The 20995-nt window shown below is 42.4% G+C and overlaps 3 protein-coding genes and 1 non-coding gene across 4 annotated transcripts; 3 read left to right on the top strand and 1 right to left on the bottom strand.

The window, feature by feature from the left end:
- Nucleotides 1-4863: 4863 nt before the first annotated feature.
- Nucleotides 4864-5962, top strand: LOC121592827 (josephin-like protein). The gene is made up of 5 exons (XM_041914650.1): nt 4864-5028; nt 5098-5176; nt 5245-5337; nt 5406-5586; nt 5658-5962. The coding sequence occupies exons 1-5, from the start codon at nt 4965-4967 to the stop codon at nt 5781-5783; spliced, it is 543 nt and encodes a 180-aa protein (XP_041770584.1). The 5' UTR covers nt 4864-4964; the 3' UTR covers nt 5784-5962.
- Nucleotides 5963-6514: 552 nt separating this feature from the next.
- On the top strand, nt 6515-9103 carry LOC121593110 (zinc finger protein ubi-d4). Its single transcript, XM_041915191.1, has one exon. The coding sequence runs from the start codon at nt 6568-6570 to the stop codon at nt 8155-8157; it is 1590 nt and encodes a 529-aa protein (XP_041771125.1). The 5' UTR covers nt 6515-6567; the 3' UTR covers nt 8158-9103.
- LOC121593111 (apolipoprotein D-like) lies at nt 8516-14895 on the bottom strand. Its single transcript, XM_041915192.1, has 5 exons — nt 13598-14895; nt 11704-11852; nt 11526-11598; nt 9649-9778; nt 8516-9526 (listed from the first exon to the last, which is right to left on the bottom strand). Exons 1-5 carry the CDS (start codon nt 13736-13738, stop codon nt 9387-9389), a joined length of 633 nt encoding a protein of 210 aa, XP_041771126.1. The 5' UTR covers nt 13739-14895; the 3' UTR covers nt 8516-9386.
- Trnae-cuc lies at nt 10070-10141 on the top strand. Its single transcript has one exon. It is a non-coding gene; the product is annotated as a tRNA-Glu (tRNA).
- Nucleotides 14896-20995: the final 6100 nt, after the last annotated feature.

Below are 20995 nucleotides of genomic sequence, written 5' to 3'. Positions count from 1 at the left end.
ATATCAAATTAATTGTGCTTTTTTTCGGCAGCTTTGCTGTCAGCCAATGGTTCGGCAGGTTTTGTGATTAAGAGAATCAGAACAGTAAAACAGTCCCTACCAGCATTAAACGGCTTTGAAGGCATTCAGAAGGCATTTAAGGCCTTAGTCGCCTTAGAAGGCGAATTAAGATTTCAACCGAAACTTTCAAGGCTGTAACGGGTTCTTTTCGAAATATTTCAACTTTTTCATTCAACAAGAACAGATAGCTTGCCGCCATCTTCGCTTGTATATATACTGGTTTTGCACCCTTACTAATGTAACTGCCAAATAGAGCAGTGACAACGCTTTTGGTTCCGAACCGAGAAAGCGTGTGTTCAAATCCTGATTTTTTATGATCTTTTTTCTGTGCTTATTTCTTTTTATATTAATATTTTCTTGCTATAATGAATATAAACAAACTTTTTGTGAAGCAAAATGAAAATATTACCTTTTTAAAAAACATAATAATTACTCTATCTTTACCCATCATTATCAGGATGGGAGAAATATGCATCTCATTTCTCATTTTATTAGATTTATCGAAATGAGTTTGATATATTAACACCTTTCAACGGTTGGTCTTTAACAACCGAATAATGCAGACCATCATTAATAAAGTGAAATAGCTCAGAGCTTAACGCAAGAGAACATAACACGTAAATCGTGCTATCGAATCTCACGCACATATCTGGAAACACTACAACAGTGCAGTGTTGAAGACACTTGTAAGGTTTTCTTTTGACAGTTGCAATTTCAAATTTCAAATTAAAAGCGAAACTTTTCATTGACATATTTCAAAGGCATTTAATTACTGCTAAATGCACTGCTGATCGCCTTCAATTCGCCGGCGATTACAAGGCGATTAGAAGGCATTTAACGGAAATTTGCGGGTAGGGGTAAAATCAGAAGTAAAAGTGGTGTATATTAAAGATTTTATGCTTATTTAATTTATTCTAACTTGTTCGGAATTTTAAAATCACGATAAACAGGTTATTTTTCACTTTAAATGCTGCCGAAAATAGGTACACAGTAAATGTTCATTTTTGACAGCTCAATGTTGTGGGCTCCTGCCGAAACTCGGAACAATAACACACCTTGGATTTGGCTAAATATTTCTTTAAAAATTGATCAGAACACTACAATGCGTATATCGACACATAATATGACCTTTCTTGTACCAAATATCACCAATTTTACGACAAACAATGCACTAACTTAAGAGAAAAATAAATATTTGTAAGCCAATTCGCACCGTACGGTACCCAAATAGCCAGAATTGCTTAAGCAGCTCATTTTGGCACGCTAAAGATCGCTGCTCTAATTCGCCTTTTGCAGTAGATAAACAGCATCAAAGTTCTATGTGGGTCTTTCCCAAGTGCCACAAATCCACTAAACGACCACTAAACGGCTTCTAAACGACTCAAGTTCTCTACCTAAACGGAATATAGAAAGACTTCGTTTAGCAGACGCCAAACGACTCATGCATTCTAAAAATAGCAAAAAAGCTGGTGGCGCTATCTGTTGGTGGGATACCCCAACCAGTTGAGCTTCATCGCTTGGAGGAGAGCTTTCTCATTTCCTCTGTACTGTTGTATGGTTTCGCATTGAAGTTATGCATCGCTAGAGCTAGAACGGCGATACGATTGTTTAAATACTAAACTCCAACGAAAACCACCAGCACTGAAGCAAGTGAGATTTGAGCAATGGTCATTGGTGTTGATACCCACGTATCTAACCACACGACCATTTATATAGATTTTTGCTCAGAAAGTTAGAAGGCTATATAGGTCATAATAAAATGCAACTTGTCGAAACACCCCAAATAGCCAGCTCGTACTTTATAGCTGATTTAGGGCTGTTTAACGAAAAATCGTTCCGATGTCGTACTGTGTGGCTGATTAACAGATAGACGGTACTTTGCGGAACTATGGAGCTTTTTAACAGGCACATGGTACTTTTTGGAACTTTGCGGCTGATTAGCACTATGTGTAGGGTTCATGGTGGAACTTGAAGGCTTGTTAAGAGTGTGTATCGAACTTGGTGGAACTTTATAGCTTTTTAATGCATGGCATCGGTACAAGGTGGATCTTGTCAAAGTGTCAAAGAGAGACGCCGTCAATCATCTCATTGCTGCTGTACAAGTTAGATAAGTTAATTAAAGAATGAATATTGAGTGAAGTGATTGTGAATTATCAGTAAATTGTGTAAAATTTTGTGTAATTCATCAATACAAAAGTTTTAAAAATATACATATGTGTTTAAACGAAACAAATCTTGTTATTTATTTCATCGATGACGCTTGCTTAAAAATAAAACACACAGAAAAATAATCCCTGACATCGTGGCATAAGGAAGCTGCTTAGGCGCTGTTTGAAAGACCCACATAGAACTTTGATGCTGTTTATCTACTGCAAAAGGCGAATTAGAGCAGCGATCTTTAGCGTGCCAAAATGAGCTGCTTAAGTAATTCTGGCTATTTGGGACATTGCAAGAAAAGGATAGCAATATAATGATGAGTTGTAATACGCCATCTATTGATCAAACCAATGAAGCTGTGGAGCTTTCATTTTTTTTCTATGGATATTCAATTTTCCAGTCGTTTAAGCTTAATCTGTGGCGCTTGGGTTCAAACAGCGCCTAAGCAGCTTCCTTATGCCACGATGCCAGGGGTTATTTTTCTTTGTGTTTTATTTTCAAGCAAGCGTCATCGATGAAATAAACAACGAGATTTGTTTCGTTTAAACACATATGTATATTTTTAAATCCTTTGTATTGATGAATTACACAAAATTTTACACAATTTACTGATAATTCACAATCACTTCACTCAATATTCAGTCTTCAATTAACGAATCTAACTTGTGCAGCAGCAATGAGATTATTACCAGCGTCCGTCTTTGACACTTTGACAAGAGCCACCTTGAACCGATGTCATGCATTAAAAAGCTATAAAGTTCCACCAAGTTCAGTACGCTTTCTTAACAAGCCTTCAAGTTCCATCATGAACCCTACACATAGTGCTAATCAGCCGCAAAGTTCCAAAGAGTACCATGTGGCTGTTAAAAAGCTCCATAGTTCCGCAAAGTACCGTCTATCTCTTAATCAGCCACACAGTACGACATCGGAACGATTTTTCGTTAAACAGCCCTAAATCAGCTATAAAGTACAAGCTGGCTATTTGGGATGGTACTTTTTGGAACTTTGCGGCTGATTAGCACTATGTGTAGGGTTCATGGTGGAACTTGAAGGCTTGTTAAGAAAGCGTACTGAACTTGGTGGAACTTTACAGCTTTTTAATGCATGACATCGGTACAAGGTGGCTCTTGTCAAAGTGTCAAAGACGGACGCCGGCAATAATCTCATTGCTGCTGCACAAGTTAGATTCGTTAATTGAAGAAGTGATTGTGAATTATCAGTAAATTGTGTAAAATTTTGTGTAATTCATCAATACAAAGGATTTAAAAATATACATATGTGTTTAAACGAAACAAATCTCGTTGTTTATTTCATCGATGACGCTTGCTTGAAAATAAAACACAAAGAAAAATAACCCCTGGCATCGTGGCATAAGGAAGCTGCTTAGGCGCTGTTTGAAAGACCCACATAGAACTTTGATGCTGTTTATCTACTGCAAAAGGCGAATTAGAGCAGCGATCTTTAGAGTGCCAAAATGAGCTGCTTAAGCAATTTTGGCTATTTGGGACAGAGGGAAGGAGAAAGCCCAAATAGCCAGAATTGCTTAAGCAGCTCATTTTGGCACGCTAAAGATCGCTGCTCTAACTCGCCTTTTGCAGTAGATAAACAGCATCAAAGTTCTATGTGGGTCTTTCAAACAGCGTCTAAGCAGCTTCCTTATGCCACGATGCCAGGGATTATTTTTCTGTGTGTTTTATTTTCAAGCAAGCGTCATCGATGAAATAAACAACAAGATTTGTTTCGTTTAAACACATATGTATATTTTTAAATCCTTTGTATTGATGAATTACACTAAATTTTACACAATTTACTGATAATTCACAATCACTTCACTCAATATTCATTCTTCAATTAACGAATCTAACTTGTGCAGCAGCAATGAGATTATTGCCGGCGTTTGTCTTTGACACTTTGACAAGAGCCACCTTGAACCGATGTCATGCATTAAAAAGCTATAAAGTTCCACCAAGTTCAGTACCCTTTCTTAACAAGCCTTCAAGTTCCATCATGAACCCTACACATAGTGCTAATCAGCCGCAAAGTTCCAAAGAGTACCATGTGCCTGTTAAAAAGCTCCATAGTTCCGCAAAGTAGCGTCTATCTCTTAATAAGCCACAAAGTACGACATCGGAACGATTTTTGGTTAAACAGCCCTAAATCAGCTATAAAGTACGAGCTGGCTATTTGGGAGCTCTGAAAGTGAGGAAACCTCCACTGGCTGGGTATCCCACCAACAGATGGTGCCATCAGCTTTTTTTTGCTACTTTTAGAATGCATGAGTCGTTTGCCGTCTGCTAAACGATTAGATCTTTTTAGATTCCATTTAGGTTGAGAGCTTGATTCGTTTAGAATCCGCTCGGTGGATTTGTGGTACTTGGGTTATAATCTGACAAATTTATTGCATTAAAGAATGTTGCAGTATAATTTATAAGAAATTATTTGATTTTATAGAGATTTGCTATACATTTCTATCGTCAAAACTGTAGACCAGACCATATCAAATTTGGAATCATTTATTGAAATAAAAGAAATAAATAATAGCTAAAATCTTTTTGTACAACAAATATGTCCGCGCTGTTGTGTTTCTTGACCTTAGTGCGATGTTTTTTTTAATGACGATTTATCGATGTTTTATTTGTCAGCGGCCTGATGTTGACAACAATGTTTTCCTAGAAACAAAACACAACATTCTCAAACACATATTCTACATCAATTTACACCATAGCATAAGAATATCAACCCGTAGCATGTACCACGAGAAGCAACAACGAGAGTTGTGCGCGTTGCATGCGCTGAACAACCTATTTCAAGGTATGGAAAAACAAGGAAGGAAGATTGTTTAGCATTGAGTTAACAAATGCTTTTATAATGCCCTCACAGACAAATCGTCCTTCACCAAATCACAGCTCGATCAAATCTGCCAAAATCTCTCTCCAAATGAGTACATCAATCCACACAGGTGTGTCGTGGTCGCGAGCCGGTGCTATGATAAGGTCGTTTATTAAATACGCTCCTTTTTACATCCAGATCCATCCTGGGACTCGGGAACTATGATGTGAATGTTATCATTGCTGCATTACACATGAAAGATTGTGAAGCTATTTGGTTCGACAAGCGAAAGTATATACCGTACACGGCGGTGAGCTCGGAATGTAACATTAGCTTCAACTACCATTTACCGTTTCCAGGGATCCATCGCGAATCGATACATCGAAAATAATCGGGTTCATACTGAACGTTCCAAGCAACTACAAGGTGGGGTTTGTGCGGCTGCCCATTCAACGCCGACACTGGATAGCTATTCGACAAATTAACAAAGAGTACTGGAACCTAGACTCCAAGCTGGATGCTCCCCAATGCCTAGGAGATGTAAGTGTTGTACATGCCTCGATTATTACCTTGTGGATTAATGTAAGGCGGCTAATTTTGTGAAATCACAGGAGTCGAACATGCTACAGTACCTACGAGAGCAACTGCAAAGCAATGATAAAGAGCTTTTCGTCGTGTGCACATGCGAGGTGGACAAAACGCAACAATGGTTACTACCGGACAACGAACAGCGGTGAAGGAAATACGGGAAATAGATTTGTACATGGTTAAAACGCCTTGCTTAATCTGATTGCATCCGTTTAGCTCCTGACAGTGATGTTTGTCGTGTAAAGTATTTAAAGAGGCCAATGTAAGCTGGTTATAACTTATCTACTATTAAAATGTTTTTGGTTGGTGAGGATTTCCCAGCACGATAGTACATTGTCGATATTAAGTCGATCATCAGTGCGTTCAATATGGATCCGTATTTAATTTAGTTTTCTAAACAAAACATGCTTGAACAATTCAACTCTCTTTCAACCGCTCGAGAGTTTAAACCTTCGCCTGAGTTGGATTTGATTTCCTTGCTTTCAAGATCGAGATAGTTGTAGTCAAAATTTGTGAATTTTTTGTGAAAATTCGAATAAAGAGAGAAAAACTGTAATCCGCAACACGAAATTTAAATTAACACTAATAACCTTGGTTATGATAAAATTATGTATTCACCCTGGAATAAACAATCCCGGATAATGCGGAGCGACGTATACGGAACTGTGGAATATTCTGAATTTAATATTGGTCATTTAAATTTTTAATTTCCTCAATCGTCAATATTTATTGTATCAGCTTTTATGAAAATATAATTGTTATCACAATCAACTTATAAAACTAAAATTGGCTTGGTTTGGAGAAATAGTTGCGATTTTACATTAAATAGTTTTTTTTTTAACAAACCATTTTATATTTTTGAAATTGTCATTTCAGCTCTGTCAAGCGCATCTAGTCCTACCGACCGCACGTTGTCCGGCAGACGCACGCACAATGGCGTCCTCCGATCTGATAGTGAACGTAAATAATCTGGAAAAAATAGAGAATTTCCTCAATGATTCCACGTACAAGGAGATCATCGAGAACAGTGAAACGTTCAACACGCGGCTCTGCCTGGAGCGGAGGCTCCGGATGCCGTTCCTCGACCCGCAGACGGGCGTAGCACAGAACCACTGCGCGTTGTTTATGCACAGCCGCCACCGCATCCCCGGGCTGAAGAATGGACAGGTGTACAGCTACCCGTCGGCGCGCTGGCGTAAGTCCCGCCGGCAGTACTTGCTGCAGAAACCGCACCCACCGTTCCCGGCATACACGCATCGCCCGTTCGGGCATCTGCAGCCGGCCCCGCCAGCCTCCATCCTGCCCGGCAGCGGCATCGGTGGGGACCGCGGAGGGGTGGGCGGCGGCGGCGGTGGCGGCGGTGGCAGCACGTACGACTCGGAAAACTCCAACCTGGACCAGTCGAGCGCGGTCGATGCGTCCGAGCTGAAGGAGCACGAGTCGGAGAAGGGTTCGGGCAAGGATTGGTACTACGACGAGATGGAGATGCACGACATGGAGTCGTTCGAGGATCACGATCTGCCGGACTCGGACTGCGACTACGAGGAGAGCTTCAGCCAGCGCAAGAAAAAGAGCAAGGGCGCCCGGAGCGGGGGAGGCGGCGGCGGCGGCGGTGCCGGCGGCGGGCGCAGCAAGTCGGGCGGCTCGTCACTGTCCGACGCGAACAATCGTCGGGGCGGCAGGGGGGGCGGACGAGGCCGAGGACGCAAATCGCAAGGTATTGGGGGCGAGCTGGGTCCTAGCTTCAAGGATATGGTGGAAACACCGAAAAAGAACCGTGTTCAAACACTACCGAACCTCACACCCCAATCGAACAGCTCATCCCCACTGACCCTACCCGGAGGCGGCGGAGCAGGAGGTGGATCGGAGGAACTCCCGCTGGTGCCGGAACTGGTGCCGGAGGTGAAGGTCGAGGGGAGCGGCGATCCGACGGACGGATCCGGAGCACCGAAGCTGCCCAATAGCCGTCCCGGGCTGGGCCCCAATCATGCGGCCGGTGGTCTCGCGGCCAACAGCGGCCCGGGCGGCCCCATAGCCGCCCTAGCCGGGGCCACTGCATCGATCGGCGGAGTCCCGGCACCGGCGGCCGTTGTTGCGCCCGGTGTTGGACCGGGCGGTCCCGGCGCTGGACCCGGCGCCGCTGGTGCTGGAGGTGCGGTCGAGAAGAGCCGAGCCGTTCCGTCGCCGTACTGCGACTTCTGTCTGGGCGATGCGCGCGAGAACAAGAAAACGTTCGAGCCGGAAGAGCTGGTGTCCTGCTCGGACTGTGGCCGATCGGGCCATCCGTCCTGCCTGCAGTTCACGGCGAACATGATCATCTCGGTGCGCAAGTACCGGTGGCAGTGCATCGAGTGCAAGTACTGCACCATCTGCGGCACGTCCGACAACGACGATCAGCTGCTGTTCTGCGACGACTGCGATCGTGGCTACCACATGTACTGTCTGTCGCCGCCGCTCGTCTCGCCGCCCGAGGGCTCCTGGAGCTGCAAGCTGTGCAAGGAAGAGTTCCACAAGCCCAAGTAAGCGCGACCGAATGCTTCGTTTCTCGCAGCACGAAACGAGAACGAGAGGGTGCAACTGTGGCGCACTCCTCTACTGCATCGGTCACCAGCAGCGTGGCCCAGAAGCGGCAGCGTGCCTCTCTGTCAGTAGCGGCGAGGTATTAAGTAGACACTAACGACAAAGCGAAAAAACACCCGACAATTTAGTATTAGGTGCGAAGACACACACAAGCAATTGTATTATGACTTCGAAACCGCGACACCGGTCAACCGGATCGGACTCATCGATATTAACTCTCTCTTTGCTATAGATAACTTTTGCTCAGTCTCGGATACGGAAAGGCGGCAACGCCATTGAACGTAAATGTGCAATTTTTTTGTACTCCCCCTCTCGTCTCGCAAGACAAACCCCAACTTCCCTCTGTGCCGATGTGTATTTTGTATGTAACTTTTGATCTGTTTGTGTGTTGTTTGTTCTCCGTTTTTTTGTAATAGTCCATGCGAAACCGTACATGCATTTCTGCTAATTTTATTGTCTATCGATTAAGAACAGTACTTAAGCTTAGCGTAAATGAATAGCAGCCCCCCGATGGGGACGGGGTCTAGCGCAGCGTCACATCGTCGTCACACCACCGCAAGCCATCGGGTTTGCTCTGTGTGCCAGTTCTGACGCTGTTTCTATCCCGAATCAATCTCCCTTCCTTTCACACACATACACACTCTCTCTATCTGTACTATCCCTCTCTAGTTCAGGGTTAATTTTAACTTGTTTTAGAAAATGCCGTTTTATGCCTGTCCCTTACGATTTATGAAAGCTTTTAAAAACATATAATCGCTACCTATAATCATGATAAAACACATTGCGCAATACCAACTACGGAAACACGACAAAATACTAATGTTGGATATATAAATCTTAAGCAGCTCTCGCGTACAATAATATCAACCTTTTTTTAAGTGCGTTTTAATTTACACTATGCGTTTGTTTTATTATTTAGCTGAAAACAACAAAAAAGAACATTATGCATCCGAAAACTTATGGCGGCGCGTCTCGTCGGTGATCGCTACTTTCTCTCTCTCTCTCTCTCTCTCTCTCTCTCTCTCTCTCTCTCTCTCTCTCTCTCTCTCTCTCTCTCTCTCTCTCTCTCGCGTCCCAAACTCTGATCTTCCGCTTTTACCGAAAGCTGGTTTGTTTGTAATATCACAGATCCTCATAAGTGTAGTTTTCTAGTCGTCCCGGGCCAATAGGGTTCACAGCGTGGAGGGGCAGTTTTTGTTTTTCGCAATGAACAAACGGTCCGGATCAAGGCTTAGCTGCTCAAGGGCGTTGTAGATCTTTTTCCTAATGTCGGTCGAATAGTCTCGATCACGTCCCAGGAGCCAGATTTGATCTGGCGTTAAGTAATTTGGGGTCATTACGAAAAGAAAAACAAGAATCGATACAAACAAGGAGGTATTATGCTACGGTTTGTTTTGGCTGTGGCCGTTACGGCTCACTTCTTCTTATACATACCAGCGTGAACCGCCACAAAGCTCGTGCACGACCAGAGAATGGCAAAGTTGTCGTAGTTAGTGTAGAGCACCTGGTAGCGGCCAGATCCTGGCAGTAGCCGCGCAATCGCCGTTGGAAGCCGTGACTGGAGCTGAAAGTGAAAGAGAGAAGCCCAACAATCGGTTATTGAGAAACGGTGCTGTGGCTTTGCGGAAAACCAGTTTATTTCGTATAAACAACACGTTGCACGTTAACGCATTAAGCAAGAAAACAGGCACAAGAAGAAAAAACGAGTAGGAAATAGCATTGAACAAAACAAAAGCAAATTAATTGGATTGAAAGTTAAAAACTTATTCTACTCTCATTCATTATGGAAGAACAACGTTGATGGTTTTGTTGTTGAATATCAACAAACGGTAAACTAACGCTCTCCGATCAACAGTCCCATATTGTCTAGTGGTTAGGATATCCGGCTCTCACCCGGAAGGCCCGGGTTCGATTCCCGGTATGGGAAACTTTTTCTTACTAGTTCTCATAGAGTGACGCTTCCATTTTTTATTCTATGTTGTGTTACTCACTCTACTTAATGTATGAAATATTGTTTAAATTAGAATTTTGTTTTGTGGTCGAGGCTAATTAGGCAATTAGTCGGACGAGTAAATGGCTTCGTTAGCGTGTATGTAGCCTTCAGATTTTTCTTGGATGGTTCTAATAAACAACCTTCAGCTAATTGTAACACTAATGAAATAATTCAATTGATGTAATGATGAACACAAAAACCGTTAAAATGTGTTTAGTGGCAGTTTTTGTGCGTTACCATTTTTTACGTATCGAATATATTGCATAAATACCTCAAGGAAAACACTTTTTTAGGAAACCAGTGTCTACGCTAAAAACAGCTTGATTGAAGTACGTAATTAGCGTAAATTTTCGACATCTATTATTCATCCAATTTGCTCCTTTATCTTTAAAATAATCAGATACTTCATTCAAAATTTCAAATAACGTCTATCATCACACACCAATATTTATATTAATACACCAAACAAATGCTATTGCGATCGTAAAAAAATCCCAAAACAAAATACGTTTGAAAATCATTGAATTTGTTTACCAAGGTGCAGCTTGTTTACATTCCCAATCTCTAACTCGCCAAGCTAACATGGCTATGGCAGTAAAAAATGATTAAAAAGTATAAACAATACGGTCTTGACCTTCAGAGGGAAAAAGGTCTGATAGTTAAAGTGTTAACCCATAGGATATTTAAAATACCGCATTTAAAAAAAATGCTGCAATCTCACGCTAAGAGTTACCGATTTTCTAACAAAAAAATGTGTTACGATTTAAAATGCGTTAGAGCAAGACAAAAATTAGGCAATCTGACAGTAAAATGTGATTAATCATCTTTGATTGTAAGAGCTTGGTCAAGTCTCTCTAATCCAAAAATAAAACAACCATCATCATTCATCAAAACACCTCTGTTTCCCATACCTCTTTCTCCATTGTTGCGCTCGCGATCCGATCAAGAACGGGCACAGCGCCCGGGGTAGAACGAATCCTACCCATAAGTAGGTGAAACTTTAGCCCAAATTTCAACCGACGGGCGGGTTGGGAGCGTATCCATCAATGAAATTCCGCCGCCGTCGCCGTCTAGATGGAAGGAGAAGTGATTGTTTTGATTTGGCTTGGTGTTTTCTGTGAAAATTTCCGAAACAAATGCCAATTACACGGTACCGTTACACCTTTCATCGCTTTGCCCATATTCTCACCCACGGGAAAGGACCATTTCTCCACCACCCCCCTGGTGGTACCGTTACTACGCGGGGGACAAGTTGTTGTTCTTTCTTTCGGCAGCCTTTCATCATTGTTTATTCTGTTGCCCGGCCTGTGCACCCTACCTGGACGTTCATGATGGAGGACGTTTCACTCTCCGGCACGGCTTCCCCGATGCTGATCGATGGGTTGCCCGTCCTGCGAATGTATGGGGGAGAAGGGTGAGTGGTGGTGATGCATCTTAAGGGCCGCATCCCCCTTCCCAGATCCCTTCAAAACCAGTTGCCCCACTTTCGCGCTTACCATTGATTGACGGATTTAATCGAAATCTCCAGCTGACTTCGGCCGGCCTCGTCCCGCAGCGTCGTGTTCTCAAAGGTCATCGTGGTACAGCCGGAGGCCAGCTCGGGCAGATAGAAGGAACGCTCCACCTCGTACCATTTGCCTAAAAACTGGAAAAGAAGGAAATAAAAAAACGACATCAGAAATGGGTGCCAATCGGTCGGCTTAGGAAGGTCCACCATGACTAGGTCAATTTCCACTTTCTCAGCAGTCATTTAGAATGACACGCGGGGATGATGGCACACACGTCGGCGGCGGTGGTTACGTGTGTGTCGGCATGGTTCGATGGGTTGGTGGCCGCTTTCGTGCATTGGAAGCATAAAATCGTACGCTGGAGTCTGCCTTACTGACTGACTTACTGACTGACTGACTGAGTCGCGCGCACCTGTAGCAACCCCCGAATGCACACCACGACAGCGCGGACAAGTAGGCTACGGATTTTACGGATAATTACGTAAGTTTGGCACGTCAGTTGCCGCCGTTGGATTTGAAAGTTTTTGCGGGTTGCGTCCGGGTGGCAAGCGTGCGAGGCCACCAGGCAATCAACGACATACTCATACACACACACATTACTGTAGATAGAGCTCTCCCGGTCAGTGTCGATGCAGTTCCATCGCTCTCCCCCCCCCCCCCCCCCCCCCGCGGGCATTCCCGGTTTCCCGTTCCACTCCAACTTTTATTTTCACCGATTTCACCTTCCTTCGCATTTGTTCGGCTGACGAATGTATTGCTTTCATGCATTTATCAGCCGTTTAAATTTATCGACCCCGCAGGTGACGGTGACGGTGACGATGTGCGCAAAGAAAAGCTGCATCCAAGCACCACCTACCATCCATCCTCATCGCTCTCCCCCTGGGCGGAGGAGAAATGATGTAAAGAAAAAAAAGGTAAATAAACACCCAATATAAGCCCACAGGGTGTGGAAGCCCCGGGGGGAAAGTACGAGAAGAGCGCACTGAACGTGTTCAACGCTGGGTGAATCATTGGTCAACACACACACACACTTACTTTCCCACTGGCCACCACCATCACCATCGGACGGACGCCGTATGTTCCGTTTTGTTGTTGTAAGTTATGCTGTTGCCGGATCGTAGTAGGCGGCTTATTACCACACATCGGCCGCTGTATATGGAGCGTGTGTGCACCCAAAAGTCGAACACACGTTCGAAAAACGTTCGATCTACTTCCAAAACCGGGGGACACATCGAGCGACGAGCGAATGGGCACTGTCTTTTTTGAAAAATACCATCGTACCCATAGCGGGTGGTGGGTGGAAGCAATGATCGAAATCAACAGCAGCATACTATCAACATCTTGGGGTGGGATGGGTGGCAAAAACAAACAGCCCAAAGGGGAAGGATATGATTTATGATTCCTTTCACTGGCAACGCGCAGCCATTTACATCTAACCTTAATATCGGTGCGGGTTGCGCGCACTCACCTGCGGGTTAGAAAGCTACACAGCCCAACCCACCCCCGATACACCCACCACAGGCCAGATCGGAAAGGTTTGAGAGGCTTTTGTGTGTGTGTGTGAGCGGTCGTTAGCCAGTGTAACCCTGAACTCGTTGTTTTTTTTGCCCGCTTTTTGCTAAGCGTGGAAGATTTTTGCGCAAATGTTGCACTTGTTGCTGCAGCCGATACATTGTTCGTGTTCTAAGCGCAGCGCAACCTAATGCATGCCTTCTCTTCTGGCGGTGGGTTGCGGCACAAACGTGGTGTTTTCCCTTGCTTGCGTTTCTCTCCACTACTGGGCCCCCCATAAAAGTGCATGCCAACACGAGGTGAGAAAGAGTTCGAGAGCGAACAAGGTGGCGGGTGACGAGGATGAGGGATTCGGGCCGTTCGTTCTTACCTTTGTCATGTTAAACTTTGGCATTGAAGGGTAATTTGGGCACTTGCCGAAGCCGGACGCCAGCACCGGGCTCAGCCGGGCAAGCCAGAGGGCGACGACGACGCACCACACTACACGCAGCTCCATAAACTGATGATACATGGTTGTTTTTTTCTCTCCAATACGCGCACGGTTCGGATTGTTGAAGTAGTTTTCTGTCGACGGAAGCAGAATCGAGTTCACACACCTCTTTGCTCGATGATACGCGTTCAGTTTGCACCGAAACTCTCACACACACCCCACAGCACACCGGTCCGCGATCCCGGAACTGTACCGCACAAAGTCTGTAAGCACAAAGTCCAGCGAACGGTCAAGCGGTTCAAACGCTTCGATTGACGGTTCAAATCCAAAATAATACACAATTCGATTCGAGCGAACCCGCGCGCCCGTTCGGTAGGTCACCGATTGCTTTGATTGTGCTGTAGTGGGTGTGAGAGTGTGTTGGAGGCGTGTGCGCGCTGTTACTTTTCACTCTCGTTATCACTCGTTATCACTTACACGACACACACTGATCTTGCTGATCTTGCTTGAAGGGCGCTTGAGTGTGTGAGGACACACGTCGATCGATCAGCTCAAACCCGTCGCGATTGCGTGTATTATTGGTGGGAAAAACGGTTGGAAGAAGGGTGACACGCGGAGTGGCTAATGGACGGTAATTGAGAAAATGAAGCTTTACAAAAACGCGAATCTCGGTCCCCGCGGTTCTGTACGGGGGTTTGATTTGGTTGGGCCAATGACTGCAGTGCTGCGGTGTGGCAGCAGTCTCTCTCTCTCACTCTCTCTCTCTGTACGTGTTCAAGGCTCTTTCCTCTTTGGCACTACACCGTGGAGCCTGTTTGCGATCAACCCCACAGCGCCTCCGCACTACCTGGTTGACAGGTTTGCAGGAAAAAATGTGTGTGTAAGCTTTTTTTTTACTTTTTCTCTGCAACGCACACAGTGTCAGGGACACGCACACGCCGTTTTTGGGGAACTATCGTAGTCGTCGTCGTTGTCGCCTTGCGTGAAGGTTGCAGTATCTATATTCGTCGGCTAGATGTTTACGGAACGCGCCAGCATCGGTCACGCACACGCCAGCGCGTAATCGCGTACCCGTCGCGTTAATTAATAGATCGATCGATCGATCGAGCGAGCGACCGACGGTGTGGAAAGCAGCCGTCAGGGAAGAGGAGCAACCGTGAAGAGTACCGGGCCGCGAGAACTATGGTGAGAGACAACGCACACAACCAATTCCGATTACAATCCGAACGCAACTGACTTTTCGAACGGCTGCGGACCCGCGGGCAGCCAGCCAGCCAGTCAGCCAGGGCCCCATGGCACAGATGCAGTCTGCGGGCGAGCGGGCGGGCGGGCATGTGTTTGTGTTCCTACAGCCACGCACACTCCGCAGCTTGCTTGCACACACCATTCTTCGGTGTCCGGTTTTTGATTGGGTCGGTTGCGCGGGGGGAGGGAAGGTTGCGCACGCTTGCCTCGCCTGCGCGCGTTCGTCCCCTGTGCTCGGCGCTCGGCGGTATGGTAGGGAGAGAGCGTGAACGATGAAAAACTCTCACTCCACACCCCCACCGCGTGCAGCAGCCATTTCCGTGGAGAATCGTCTCGATTGTCCCCACCCCTGTTGGGTTGTGGTGAAGGAGGACGTGTAAGAGGAGGGTCAGGAGGAGAAGGGGGAGGGTGATGGGCTCTCGCGCATCACAGTTCCATTCGCTACGGAATTGCTGCGCGACGGCAAAGACGCGCGCGATGGTTACGCTGGTTTCGATGGGTCGCTGCTCACGATGGTGTTGGTGGTACCGTTTTGTTGTGTTTGCGTGTGAAGGGCGACTGGCGAAAGGTGCAGGTGCAGGTGGAATGGGGACAGGGCATCTGCCAAAGATGCAAGTTGCAAAAACATAATAACAATGCGCAACCACACAAAACTCTCTCTCTCTCTCTCTCTCTCGTTTTCTCGTGGTTCACAACCGACCCAAGCGACAAAATCAACATACTTTCTCACTCTCTCAAGTTTACCGATCTATTGGGTAGAACGAGAAAGCATGTCGATTTTGTTAGTTGGGGAACAGCTGCTTGCGGAGAAATGCTCTCTCGGTTTTACCGTCTGTTGGCGGGACAGGGTGACTCGTTTAATGTGACACGTGATCTTAAAGCAATTAACAATCACTTCACGCAAACATACCGGCTTTGTAAAGATAGCAAGAAAAGGTATTAAGATATTTTTAAAAAAGGAGGACAGTTTAAATCCAGAAGTAAAATAAAAAGAAAGATTTGATGATGATGATGATGACGCACCTCTGACCCCTACAAAGGATTGAGATGTTCGAGGTATCTTGCGATAATTTGGTAAAGCTACAAATATTCAAACGAGTAGATGTTTGAGAGCTGAGCAAAGCATAAAGGTATGACGAGTTATTAGCCCGATCAACACCAATCTACCAAGCTCCGAACCCGGAGTCTACTGTACGCGCGCGTGTCTCAATTCAATGTAGTCTCTTTCTTTTAATTTTTTTTGTTGTATATTTATAGTTTTAAAACTTTGGTGAATTTAGAATGTAAATTAGTTTAAAAAAATATTCCTCGCATTTTAAAGAACAAAAGACAAGAATGAAAAAAAATCATCATCACCTAGAGTTGACAATTGACATTACATTTAGACTACATTAGTTCTAACAAAATCAGAGCACAATTTTCTAAACTCAGATAACGAACCAGCATTGATAATTTCCTGTGGCATTCTATTGTAATACTGGATACCTCTGTGAAACAAAGAATTTCTGGCCCCTGCAGTCATATAGTTTGGCACTCTTGGACCATTAGCTCCCCGTGTGGGGTAATTGTGAATATCTACTCCTCTCACAACTCTTTGCGTAAGATATGAAGGTAGACGTCTTTTTATTAGATTATCAATGAATATCATTGTCTGATACGTCACTCTCTGTTTTATGGACATCCATTGTAAGACCATTCGCATTGTAACAGAAGAGGTATAACACCCACAATCAAGGATAGCCCGCATTGCCTTATTCTGCAGCCTTTGAAGTCGCGTAAACTGTGTTTCAGTCGCCAGAAACAAAATCGAGGCACAAAAATCTAGATGAGGTCCAATAAGTGATAAGTATAATTGTATCTTACCGCAACGATTTACATCCTTTCTCAGTCTGCAAATAACTCCAACCTTTTTGGCCACTTTCTTTATAACGTTGTCAATGTGGTCCGTAAATCTGAGTCTATCGTCAACTATCACTCCTAAATATTTTATACTAGATACAATTTCTACAGACACATTATTTATTACTAATTGAGTGGGTAGGCTAAATAGTCTTCGACACACAACCAAGGCTTTAGTTTTTTTTAGGATTCAATTTGAGTTTCTTATGTTTCAGCCACCCATCCAGTGAGTCCAGATCCTGATTGAGTTTTCTAAAAATATCTCAATGATCATTACCACTAATGAAGATGACTGTATCATCCGCAAATAAATTGATGTCGCAATGCTGTAAAACCCTTTTCATATCGTTAATATACATTAAGAAAAGTATTGGTCCTAGAACACTTCCCTGAGGTACTCCTAGGGTGTTCTCGACGGCACTTGATATTTTGTTATTAAATACAGTTCTCTGTGTTCTGTCTTGGAGATAACTCTCGAACCATCGTAATTCGTTGCCTTTAATGCCAAAACTCATTAACACTTTTAATAATAGTGGCCTCGAAATTGTTTCAAAGGCCCTTTTAAGGTCAAGGAATACAGCAATAGTAGTATTTTTACCATCAAAAGCTTCATTCCATTTTGCCAGCACTAGGTTAAGAGCCGATTCGCAAGAATGACCAACCCTATAACCCGACTGTTTGGGTATAAATAAATGATGGCTGTTTATATATTCAACTAATTGTTCTTTAAAAACTGTCTCTAATACTTTTTCAAAAATATTTAATTTGTTTATAGGCCTGAATTCATTTGCAAGAACAGTTCCCGATACTTTTTGTATAGGTACAACAAGAGACTCTTTCCAGGTGGTTGGAAACACTCCTCTCGTGATCGAATAATTAATAATGTTTAGTAGTTCATGTCCTACAGTGTTAAAACAATCTAGCAGGATTTTTGAATTGACTTTATTGATTCCTGATGAATTATTTAGATTTTTTACCACGTTTTTCAATTTTCCGTAGGAGATAGATCTAAATTTAAATATATGGTCCGTTTCTCGAAGACTTGCGTAAGCTACATTTGTTTGACCAATACTATGATGAATGTCCAATACACTCTGGACAAAGAATTTATTGAAAGTTTCGGCAATTTTCTCTGAGTCATACACCGTTGATCCATTGAATATTATACAAGGACTATTAATAGTTCCTCTTGGATTCAGTAAAGATTTTAGGATTTTCCAAAGTTCCTTACTATTCTTTCTATTTTGATTAATTTTATGTTCAAAGTATGATCTTCGGGTTGTAGTTAAAGCTCTACTATACAAATTTGTAGCTGTTTTTAAATTGTCCAATCAGAATTCTGGTTTGTTTGGAGAAATTTGTTATAGTATTTGTCTCGTTTATGTTTCTGCTGGGCCAATTGAATTGTGTACCATTTAGCTGAACAATTTGTGTTTATTGTTTTCTCTTGCACAAGCTGTGACATACTATTCTCTAAGACAGTTGTTAACCTAATACATTGATCGTTGATATTAGCAACATTTTCCTGAATTCCTTCAGACACCATCCTATTCAAAATTTCTGGAGAGTACTTTTTCCAGCACTTAACTCGTAATAGATTAGTACCGGTATATTTTTCATCGATTGACCATTGAATTGTTTCATGATCTGAAATTTTTAAGTTGTTATTAATGCAAGTTGAAACTGAATAGTTATTTGTACACATATGGTCAATCAATGTTCTACTACTGCGTGTTATTCGTGTGGGCAGATTCACTATTTGTCGTATGCCCAATCCTTCTGTAATCCTTTTTAGATGTCTAGACTCAGATGCGTTCATCCAGTTGATATTAAAATCTCCCATCACTATATTTATTTTATCGTATTCTAAAAATTGCTCTAACCACTCCTCAAGAATAGCTAGGAACCTAAAAGGACTCGAACTGGGTGAGTGATAGATTAGGCCGCTTTTGTAGTATTTTTCAAAACTGAAATTGCTAAGAACCAGTTACCTTCTTTCGCTTCATTTAGGAGCACCTTAAATTGTACTGAGTTATGTATATACATTGATACACCACCAGTGTGTCTAGAATGTGATAAACATGAAACTGTATTGTAGCCTTTTAGGGAATATTGTTCGAAAGCTTCCGGATCAACTATGTGAGTCTCAGATAGAAATATTAGTAATGGATGTATTTCGTCAACCATAGTTTTAAGCATTTTTAAAAGCAAGATTTAAAAAAAAAGTTTCTTGTAGAACTGTAGAAATTACGGCCGGTGGGCCGTATGCGGCTCTCGAAAGAGAAGGTTAAAATACATAGCTTATTGTATTAATTATTTCAATCAAAATTTAAATTTTGGATTTTTAAAGATGAAAATCAAGCTTCAAATTTGATGAAATTAGAGCATTTTCTTATTAAAGCGAGAATTAGGCAGGATTCATTATCTAAAAGTAACGTTTAAATGTTTGAAGATCTCTGATTTAGAAGATGAATATAGAACATAAGCGAAACAACGATGAAGATCATATAGAAGAGTCTATTTTCTGAAAATTTCAATTATGACAAAACTTTTGAAAATTAAAACGAATGGTTTGGTGGCTTTAATAAACTACTAGTAATACTAATCATTACATTATGTTATTGTTTGATTGACTTTGAATGCATATGCGTCATTAGTAATTTTGTGACAAAAGACGTGTTTAACAAAGACGTGTACAAAAACGAATGATGTATACATTGTAGCTTATAAATATGGCAACTTTTTTAATTGTGCTTACAAACATCATTTAATTATTGAATTTATTAAAAGTTTAAAAGCCAAGAGTTATAAAGTATGCCGGGGGAATATTTCATTATCGTGTTTTTTTTTTTACTTTTTGGAAGCTTGAAGCTTGAAACTCAATCAACTAAATATGTTGCTAAAATATTAAAAAAATGATAATAACACTAACAGAAGGAAAACGACCTGTTTTGAAATGGTTAAATCAATGTTGTTGTTTTCGGCAACGCCGTATGTAAAAAAATAATAATAAAAAATCGGTCCGACCACAAACGTGAATGGAAAATGTGAATAAATTATTAGCTGTTGTTTGAAAGGTACACCAAGCTCATGTAATTCAATGTTGAATTTTTATTTTATCCAACGCTGGTTAAATTGGGCAGGTTACAGGGCTCCGCAACTTAATTTCAAAGATTTCCTTTACTCTTAAATTATGGTCTCGAAACTCAATTAAAATGAAGTACTTATGACGACCCCTTAAGATATCTGAAGCCAAAAACAAACCTATATTGGCCCTGACACCAATACATAACCTTTTCTGGTTCAAGAACTGCACATGACATAAAGCGGATCCTGAACCTGATACTGAAATTATGTCAGTCTAGGAACCGATACTGAACCCATAACGGTCCTGAAATCTATACTGATTGTACCGGTTCAGGAACTGATCATGCACCCATACCTGTCCTGGAACCTATAATGAACCCATAACGGTATTGGAATAGATCATGAACCCATATCTCTTCCAGAACCAATCATGAACTCCTGGAACTGATACTGAATTCATACTCATACCTATACCCATATCGATCCAGAAATAGCTCGCTATTGCATTTATTTTATAGAACAGTACCTGAAACTGTTCCAGAATCGGATTCGGAACTATAGCTGAATAATTGATCCGGGTTTGAAACATATACAGTTCCAGTTCCAGTCGATAAACCATACCCGGTAATACAAGTTTGGCGTAGGAAAAATGTTAGAATTAGCGTAGAAATTAGCGCAGGAATAAGGTTTGGAAATAGCGTGCGAAATTTAGTAGAATTTGTATAGTGAAGGCAAGAATTGTATTTTTTCTTCTTATAGTAGTGCTTTAAAATGTAACAGACCAATACCAGACGTAGATTCGTTGTACCTGTAAAGGAGTAAAATTTCAAAATATTTCTGTGAGCATGTGCATAATCATCGTCAGAGTAAAACATGTAGTGAGTATGGTGTGGCAGAATACATAACAAATATAAAAATATTAATATAAAAATATGAAATAAAAATATAAATATTTAGTGGTCGTAGTATTAGTAGGACTAGAAAGCATAATTTGTACAGTCTTTCCCCGAGTTACGCTCGATTTACGCGAATTTTTATTTTTTGCGGTTCATATGTCAAAACAGTACAATTTTCTTCATCAATTGTCAATTGAAAAATAATTTGCAA

The sequence above is a fragment of the Anopheles merus genome, chromosome 2L (genome assembly GCF_017562075.2).
Source record: "Anopheles merus strain MAF chromosome 2L, AmerM5.1, whole genome shotgun sequence".
NCBI lineage: Eukaryota > Metazoa > Arthropoda > Insecta > Diptera > Culicidae > Anopheles > Anopheles merus.
Note: the sequence above shows the minus strand (reverse complement) of the source record. Positions and strands in the feature narration are given on the sequence as shown.